At 33.3% G+C, this 10,449-nt stretch overlaps 1 protein-coding gene across 1 annotated transcript; it reads left to right on the forward strand.

Moving 5' to 3' along the window:
- Positions 1 to 3,439: 3,439 nt before the first annotated feature.
- On the forward strand, positions 3,440 to 4,080 carry LOC131939250 (small ribosomal subunit protein mS25-like). Its single transcript, XM_059297453.1, has one exon. The coding sequence runs from the start codon at positions 3,509 to 3,511 to the stop codon at positions 4,025 to 4,027; it is 519 nt and encodes a 172-aa protein (XP_059153436.1). The 5' UTR covers positions 3,440 to 3,508; the 3' UTR covers positions 4,028 to 4,080.
- Positions 4,081 to 10,449: the final 6,369 nt, after the last annotated feature.

Consider the following 10,449-nt stretch of genomic DNA (forward strand, 5'->3'; position numbering starts at 1 on the left):
CTTATTCACAACTAACGAAAAATTAACATATATGTATACCTATTTATTGTCTAATTCATATCAGTTACGTACATAATGTTGTTTATATCTAAAAGTATTTTTATTTGATAAGGCTGAAAAATAGTTTGTTTACAAATTGACGAACAGTGGACTTTTATCACAGATTAATCGGAATAAATAAAACGTCTACAAAAAAAGGAAGATCCAAAGCTGTGATAGTTTATTATTTATTTAAAAAAATATTTTTCAAAATTTATTTTCTGGACAACAGTTTTAATTATGAATTATCAACACTATAAGTTGCGCATTTATTATAGCTAATGTATCAAATTAAGAGCAAAATAGAAACAATAAATGACTTTTTTTAACAAACATAAAGTCAATTCCAGTTCTCAATAAAAAATATTATGCTTTAAAAAAATAAAATAATAGCATTTACATTTATAATTTAAAAGTTTCACTAGTCATAAACATTTAACCCTTATATATTTGTGTACGTTGCATCCCTTGAAAACAATGATTTGTTATAATGGGAAGTAACTCGGCAACATTAATGGTTAATTAAACTGTTCCAGTGCTCGGTGTGTATGTTAAAGTGTGTATGTTAACCCATATTCTGCTAGCGTCCCACTTATGGGACGCTTGTAAAAAAAAATGCTAAAATTTATTAAAAACTAGTTAAAACACGAATTATGTTACATTGTATTTGAAAATGGCTAGACTATTGAAATTTTGTGTGTTTTGTGAAAAAAATTAATTTAGAAAAATGTTATAATGCCGGATTTGCAGGACTTGTCAAAATGGCGGAAAAAAGAAAACATGCGCACAGGAAAATGCATATCTTCTAAAATATTAACATTTTAAGTGCAAAATACATTTGAAACTTGTAGCAGTACCATATTTCTATCTGATAAAAATTTAAGAATAACAATGTTTTTTTACTACTTCGTTATATCAAGTGTACAACAAGCGTCCCATAAGTGGGACGCTAGCAACGAATGGCCCCATGTAGATTGTTACACAAACGTCACACTTATTGGACACTAGCGAGAAATACAGATGCAAATGTTTATGTAAAATGGTTATTTATGGTGAAACAATTGCTGACTTTGTTAACTGCTGACTTTGGGGTGTTAAGTAGTATTTATAGATATTTATTTATGACCTTGACCTATATTTATGCAGATTGTTACACAAACAGCACATTTATTGGACACTAGCGAGAAATACAGATGCAAATATTTATGTTAAATGGTTATTTATGGTGAAACAATTGTTGACTTTGTTAACTGTTGACTTTGGGGTGTTAAGCGGTATTTATAGATATTTAATTATGACCTTGAGCTATATTTTCTTATATATTATTGTCTTTAAAAATTGCAAATATTGAAAAAACTTACATTTTATTTTTAAGTTTTCAGAATTACACTTACTGAAGTATTTAATACCATTGAATACAAACTAATTTAGTATTGCTGTAAATTTACTAGCGCGTGATATTAAATTTATAACAAACCAGAATAATAACAATGGTCAAGATTTAGGTGAAATGATTCAGTCATGGGGGTTGGTTAACTCTCTTCATATAAGATAGCTTAAGCTACATATAGCAGAAATGTAAATTAGCTGTGTACAGTTGTCATGCCCCAATAATATTCCCTCCCCCCCCCCCCCCCCCCAAAGGTTCCCGATACCAGTTTTACTTTGTCAACTTTTTAAGGAGATTCCTAATGTTAGATTGGGAGCTGTTCGCATAATGAGGTGCATACATGGATGAGAGTCATGAACACTCAATACAAGCCCCCAGAGACGGATCCGTGCCCTAGAAATAAGATGTCTGATGTCCTAATGTACGCCTGTGAGGGAGGGGGGGGGGAATAGCGAGGGTAACAAAAGAGAAGATGGCTGGATGACATCTGGGACTGGACAGGATCATCTTTTGCAAATTCACTGAGGGCAGAGTTTCTTTCTGGCATCATTTCGGAGGAGGGGGGGGGGGGGGCTCTGCCCACAGAACAGAATGGAATTTATATAGAAAACATACTTTTACCAATGTCCACCCTTTCCCCTGAAATTTAAGTCCCCACACCTGAAAATTTCAAGTACGCCCACCAAAAAATCAATTATTTATATTTAATTATATTACAGTTTCGATGAATAATAACAATATTTGTGATCATGTGTGTATAATTAGATGTACTAGTCACAGCTTTACTTATTTCCAAGTGTTGTTCACTTTGATGGACGCTATATTGAAAGAAAACTAGACTTTTGAACATAATTTCTACATTTTAGACCATTGGTATGGCTAACCCAATTGATCATTATCAATATTTTTAGCTGTCCTAAACAATGTAGTCAGTGGTCTAACAATACAAAATCAGTATACAGCTTAATTTTCGCGTGATTAGCCATAATTCGTGAAAAATGATTTTATTTTTCAATAAATACATGGGGCCGTTCGTTGCTAGCGTCCCATTTATGGGACGTTTTTAAAAAAAATCGATATTTAAAAAAGTATTGATTTTTAAAAAAAATCCATAGTCATTCCTTCATTCAGTGCCCAAAAGCTAAACCATATCAAAAAATTATAAAAATTTGAGACCTTGGGATAATATGGGTTTTAAAGTAGACATAAAAAAGTAACAAACAGACGTGGTGCTAAGATGCTTCGAACATACTTCCCATGTTGTCACATCCTTGTCGTTAATAAAACTACGGACATGCATTGTTTACATTTGGGGCATTGAGTCAAATACAGACGATCGGTGTAGGTCAGGGGTCGTCAACCTGCGGCTCACGAGCCGCATGCGGCTCTTTTGATGACAAGATGCGGCTTCAGCTCCATGCACAAATATTAATACTTTTTTTTTTTCAAAACTCATACAATTTTTTTTTCTAAAAACGATATAATAATAAATATAAACAATAATCACTCTCTGTTCTATAAGAATGCGTAGGTAGCCTACTCCGTTTCAATGGACTTCCTATAAAATTGTCCATCCCAAACAGTGTTTCTTGCAGACTTTTTTTTTCTAAAAAAAAAAACAAGGGGGGAGGGGGGCGGACACTATCAACAGTACATTATTTCTATATACATACCGTTTCGTTCGTGAGGGGGTGGTGGTTGACTTTTTTTGGCTTGGGAGGAGGGGGGCTCCCGAAGTGATCCCGATTTTTTTTCGAAAAAGATTACGTTTTTTTTGTGGAAGAGAAGGAGAGCGGTAAAGTAGGCCTACTTAATTTCGAAAAATATGAAACAATATCGTGATGAAACCAATAACAAATATGAGCTTGTATTTTATAAAGACGGGCTACTGTGACATCTCAACAGTTACTTTATACTTAATAAGAATAGCCATACTTTTGGTAATTTTCAATTAATTGTGCGCTTGTTTACACACATAACATTTTTGAACTCTGAAATGAAAAATTAAGATCCTAATACAAAATTCAAAAGAAAGTGAAAAGCATCTACATTGTACAAAAGACAAAATACCTTTTCATCATGCCTTTTATGAAAGGAGCAGCTCCTATAAGGAGAACATTGAAATATTTAGAGAAAGGAAGTTTGGTATTCAAAGACAATGTCAAAATAGTCACTTTTAACTTTAATAGAAATCAGCCATCTAGTGAAGGTACCAAGCAGTTTGTATTTTGGCATTTTGCACAAATGCAGTATAAAAATCCTGATGTGCAAATGTGTGTCTACAATGATTTGACGCCATCACCATTTTTAAAAAAATTTTTTAGTGGTGGATCCAAGTTAGTTTTAGACATTGCCAGTCAAGATAAAGACGAAATTTTTAACCAAGTTAAAAGGATATTTTGTAAAAACGAAGAAACGCTGCCAGCTGAAGCACTGGCCAAAGAGAAGAAAACCAATCCTGCCAACTTTGGTGCCAACTGTAGCCACCTGTGTATCTGTGAGATCCCTGGTCAGGTTCCCTGTCCTAAATATGTGCCGTTACCTAAAGAAATGCGTGGCAAATGTAAATTCCAGCACAAAGATGTAGTTGATGAATGAAAGAAAGTTTGGATTGCATGATTAAAATTTTTTGTTTATTTTTATGTACTGTGTTAGGGTTGAATGTGTGTTGAATGACTCATGTAGAAATGTTACTTTATTATAATAAAAATTGTATAACCTATTTAAAAAAAAAAAAGAAAAAAGATTTACACACATAACACAAGAATAATAACATCGTTTAGGAGCACGGAAGAACTATTGTAAATCATCAAATATTAAACGTCTAAGAAATAATTTGTAACATGTCTAAGAGGTTTGATTTTTATACATTTTTTATGAAAAAATGGATTTTAGAAACAAAAATAATAATTTCAACATTTTACTGATAGAAAATATTTATTTTATTTGACGTGTTTATACAATTATACCATCATATATTATATTAATGATCTTTATTTTAATAAATAGTTTTGTTGAAATCTTTAAGTTGTATCCCTTGATTCAATTAACTTGTAAAAGGGAAGTAATAAAATACATGCCAATTTTCGTGAGGCACATCTATTATTAACACAAGTTATATTGCAAGTTAATATATCTTTCGTAGGTTAAAAAGCTTAGAGCAACATTAGTATATTTTTGGCGATGTAACGTTTATGCAACATTCTTAAATTTAGTGTGTAAATAGGGCTGAGATTTTAGGGTAACTTTATAACGTCTGTATAGAATGAGATATTTATAGCAACATTATAGAATCAATTTCCGTGGATTGAGAGGTACAGAGTGTACTAAACATTGTCAAAACTGTGTGAATCTTAAAACTTTTGGTAACATTGTCAAACGTGTGTTGAATGGAGAGTGTAGCTCAATTTAATAACATTGTATGTGGAGAGGATTATCCTAATCAGCATTATGACAAAGATTATTTAAGATGGTTAAGACATCTTATCACATTCTATGTTGTAGGAGATGGTTTAATAAACTGAAGTGTATATATAGTTTAGTAAAGAAAATCAATGACGACGTATATAATGATATGATCATCATAAAGTACATGACATATTTCAACGTTTGCACTGACTATTAGTTTACGAAGCCTATTTCTTATAGACATGTAAAAAAACTATGTTGCTAAAACTTGTTTCCCTTGGATATTGGTGTTTCTGTTTCCATATCAGTCTGTGGTTGTGTGACTTTGGTATGAGGGACGTCTGGTGTGGTGACTTAAATCATTTACCAAGGAGAAGATGATGCGCATGTTTTTGTTAACCAATAATTAATGTTTAATAAACACAGTGAGTGTTGAGTAGCGTGATAATGATAATTGTTGCTTGCCTGTAAAAATGTGACTTATTTTCTATTCATTTAAAGAAAAAGTGCTCAGATTTTGACCGGCTGAAATCGTGTATTACCTTAGAGTGTAGTTGTGTTTATTCACTCTATATGTACCAGTCGGGTCCAAACTTGATTTATCAACATATATTGCTTCAAGTTAAAAGTAATTCAAATTGAAATGACTAGATGTATGGGGCCCTATGTAATCTCTAATTTCGCAAGACATTTTTGGGGCTCCCACTGATATGCATATGTCCAATTGCTCATATAATGAATACCATACAGATATTGTAGTTCGATTTAGTAACCACGAGCTAAGCTCAAAATTAACACATTGTTTGAATCAAATCATTTGTTTTCCACGTAAAGTCTAGTCGTTTAACCTGAAAGTCTCAAGATCGAATCGGGGTTCAAGTCCGTAGATTGTACTTGAGTCCACGTAGCTCTTATGAGTAACTAATTCAAGTTAGGGAAAGTTGCGCGTTGACATACATAGAACTATAGAACAACAATAAAATATGTTGAAACGACATCTTATTCACAATTAAAGAAACATTAAAATACATGAATACATATTTATTGTCTAATTAATATCAGTTACGTACATAATAATGTTTATATCCAAAAATATGTTTATATGATACAGCTGAAGAATAGTTTGTTTACACATTGACGATCAGTGGACTTTTATTACAGATTAATTTTGTAATTTAAATTTAATTTTTTTTTTTTGCCTCAGGCATGTAATTTACAGCGTCAGTTGTGTGTGTTCGCTTTAGTATTACAGTTCTCATCACCGGCTTGTGAGGACTGATACAGATTTACAACAGTAATATTTATTTCTTACTTGTAGCCTACTTTCATTCAGTTAAGATGGTTTGCTTATACATAGATTTAATACAAAACGTCTAAATATAAAAAAAAAAAAAAAAAAAAAAAAAAAACCCAACCTGAAAATGCAAATGTGTAATTAAATGATGATTCAAGGGATTTTTTCCCCTTGTCGTGGTGGGTGAGGGGGGGGGAGGATGGGGGGGGGGGGAATTTGGGTTTTTAAGTAGAGCTGAAATAAATTTGTGATTACAGACAATTGCAATGATACCAATTTTAAACAATCGGAAAAGTTATGTTATTAAATCGAGACACATCAAAGCAAACATTCTTCCCTTTCAAACATTTATATCTATACAGTCGTCAAACATTTTTTTAATTCAATTGTTTTAAACATTGAAATCAGTAAAAATCATGTATATGATAGTTTTACACAATACAAAGATATGAACATCAAATGCATATATAATAATCAAAGGGAGAATATAAAATGGCTTAGAAACTAGACTAAAATAAGGTGTGCAGACTCGGTTTCTCATGACTGCTTAGTTTACTGTGCTCAGTCCTTAGCTGAGGAGTCAATAAATGTAAAACTAATGATCAAAAGTATTTCCAGTATAAAAAGCCAACACACTGATGATTTATCTGAGTTATCAACTGTCTATAAGTTGTGGACTTATTAAAGTTAGTGCGTTCATTTTAGATCAAAATGGAAAAAAAATAAATGACCTTTTTAACAAATATAAAATTAATTCTAATTTTCGATAAAAGTTATTATCTGTATAGAAATAAATTGATAACATTTATATTTATAATTCAAGTGTTTCACTAAGCATAAATATCTAACAATTATTTATATTTAGAGGTTGTATCCCTTGCAAACAATGACTTGTTATAATGGGAAGTAACTTTGCAAAATTAATGGTCGACCTATTCCAGTGCTCGTGGCGTATGTGAAAATCCTTGGCTCCTCAAAAAAAATAGACATGGTGCTAAAATACTTCGAACACACTTCCGTACATCGTCAAATCCATGTCGTTAATAAAACTACATAAATGCATTGTTTACATTTAGGGCATTGAGTGAAATACAGACGATATGAACATTTGAGTGATCGAGTTGATATTTGAGTATAGGTCATCAAGATTATCATGAGTTGAAAGTATATCGTTTTAGAGTGTTCGGGATTTGATTCGTTGCTTCTTGGTAGATGGCGTAATCGTGTGTTGGAAAACGCAAGTTGTGTGTCACATAGTAGCGTTGGTAGGATTGTTTATTTGGGTAATACTTTTAGTTCGTTGGGAGATGAATAGTCGTGCGTTGTGAAAGTTGAGTTGTCGAGTTGATCTTTGAGTATAGTTCGTCGAGATTATCGTAGTTCGATGTTGTCGTGACGGAACAGTCTAAGATTACTCCTAGGTAGGCGTTGTCTAGCTGAAAAGTCGAATTAGATGATTAGCCACTCGTACATTGAAACAATCAAAGTGGCTCTTCTCGAGAGCTTGGAGCGTTCGAGGCAAGTGTGGGCGCAACCCCTGACCGAACTTGGTTTGCTTGTTGAGTTGAGTAGATTTGACCGCCTCCCGACCCCAGCAATCGACCCTAAAAAGGCAGACTAACCAAATGGCTATTGCAGTTTCAAGAACATACACTACACTTTCATCTTAGCAAACATGATAATTCGGTTGTATTAAAACAGGGGTCGGTTACCTTTTGAGACGGAAGAGCCATGCCTTAATTTTTTTCAAAATTACCCAGTTTTTAAAGAGCCACTAACATTTTTTTTATCTCAATATTTTATTATTTGATTTGTTATTTAAAATAAATAGCTTTATATATGAAATAATAATTGTTCACATAAAAACACACAATTGTTTCGCCAGAATAATGAAATTAGTAATCAACAATTAAAAATACAGGACTATCCCAATCTACCTGAGAAGAAGTTAACTTTTTTATTTATTTCTATACGGACATCACAGGCTCAGGAGGTGCCTCCCATTAGCCAGGCAGGCCTCAACACGGCAAACTCAGTCTAACTGGCTTGGATATCGGTTTGATTACCGTGTACCGGTCGCTTCTGTCCTTAGGTCATCACCAGACTTATCTTCCACCCCACTGAACGCAGGGTTAACTCGTACCCCATAGTGCAGTACCCGGCTCAACAATAGGAAGCTAATAAAACACTACGTCATTCAAATTAATGATTACTGATGGATATGGAAATGCATTCTGTTTAAAATAACATTCCACATTTAATGATATTCGAAAAATTCGGCACTTGGGCAGTGGCAAGCATGGAATTGTTGTCACGTGTCTGTCCCCAGCACGGATGTGGGCCTGGTGCCCAAGTGGCTGTCCGTATACTTTCTACTGCACCTATTCTCACTGTTCTCTGATGTTTTTCTTTTTCTTCTCTTTAAACCTGTGTGTTTCTTTCTGTACAGTATAATTTTTTATATGAGCTTTGGAAATAAAATAATATAACTATTCATATTTATGCAAGGAGCTGGAGAGCCGCATCTTGACATCAAAAGAACCGCATGCGGTTCCCGAGCTGCTGGTTCCGACTCCTGTGTTAAAACAAAGTTATATTTAGAAAACAGGACAATGATAATAAATGTTACCTAATTTTTAAAAATTTACCTTAACAGTAATAATTTGTAACATATATACAAGTTTTCAATTAAGTTTAATATAAACAATTTTTTTTTTTTTTAAATTGGTTGCAGGAAGTAAAAAACACTATAAATTTGCTTACTGACTTTAAAATATTAGTTTTGATTAGCATTTCTATAAATATATACATATATATATGGAAATGTTCTTTATTTTAAGAAATATATCTATAAATACTTTTTGGTTGCATCCCTTGTTAATTTTGATTGCTAAAAGGGAAGCAACGCTGTGTTATTTGTAAGAAAAAGAATACACCATACACTTTCTTACTGACATTAAAATATTTGTTTTGCTTAGCACTTCTCTAAATGTGTACTTACATTGATGGCAATGTGATTTGTCCCGGGCCGTTTTGACAGGGGTGCCCTGTCAAAACGGCCCGGGACAAATCGGCCCCGTCAAAACGGCCCCGTTAATACGACCCCGTCAAATCGACTCCCGACAAACCGACCCCGTCAAAATAGCCCCGTCAAAAGGGCCCCGACTTATTGGCTCCCGTCAAATGGGCTCCCGTCATATTGACTTGCGACATATAGGCTCCCGACAAATGGGCTCCCGATATTTAGGCTCCCGTCAAATGGACTCCCGACATATTAACCCCTGACAAATAGGCTCAGGACATATTGGCTCCCGACAAAGCGGCTCCCGATATATTGGCTCCCGACATAAGGGCTCAAGACAAATGGGCTCCCGGCAAATGGGCTCACGACATTTTGTGGTGTGGTCAGCCCCGCGGCAGTGGTTCGATGCTTTCAACTACCGAAGTGCAATTTTTTTCGAATTGTTTTCAATAGTAATTGTTATTTTATTCAGAAAGCATTTTTGCATATTGTGTCAGTGTGCATTAATTTGACTTGAATGACATAGATTTTTAGTTAGTGGCTTATAAATTGGGTAGGGATAGTGGTATCGTTATATATTTTAATTTTAGTATCCTAATGGAGCTAACTAAAATACGTTATTATGTTTTGTAAAACGTGTGTGTTTTTATACGAATAAATATTATTTAAAATTTATTTACCTAATCCTAATCAATTACCATAATATTTGTGGTTTGTCGACATGCTTACTTTTTGCCTTGGGTGGTAATGAGTATGTTGATGGATTTGTGTTAGAAATTTAATTCAAGGCAGTTTGGGGTGGTAGCATTTATTGTGCGTTCTTTTGTGTGTTGTCGATGTTGTTATTTTTACCTTGTGTATTATGTAGTGTACAAACCGTGTGTCGTGCTTGTGGTATTGAACTTTTTCTTTACAGTATAATTTTTGTTATGAGTTTCTAATGTAGGTTTTACCTAAAAGTATTTTCATTTGTTATGGCTACTCGAAAATGTGTTAACACATTGGCGAACAGTGGACTTTTCTCAACAATTAATCCAAATAAATCAAACGTCTTCAAATGGAGTATTCAGAACAGCGATTGTTTATAATTTACATTAAAATATAACCATTTTTTTTTGTTATATATATTTAAAAATATAATCAGTCCAATGAAAAGTATTTTTTGCTCTGTCTAGGTGGGAGCCATAGGGAAGTTTAATCTGAAATTATCAAACGTTTTTAAGTGACTTATTTATTATAGCTAATGTGTTCATTTAAAAGCAAATGGAACAAAAAAATGACGTTTTTAACAGACAA

This window comes from Physella acuta, unplaced genomic scaffold (assembly GCF_028476545.2).
Source record: "Physella acuta isolate Inbredline_101_S28 unplaced genomic scaffold, ASM2847654v3 ptg000271l, whole genome shotgun sequence".
NCBI lineage: Eukaryota > Metazoa > Mollusca > Gastropoda > Physidae > Physella > Physella acuta.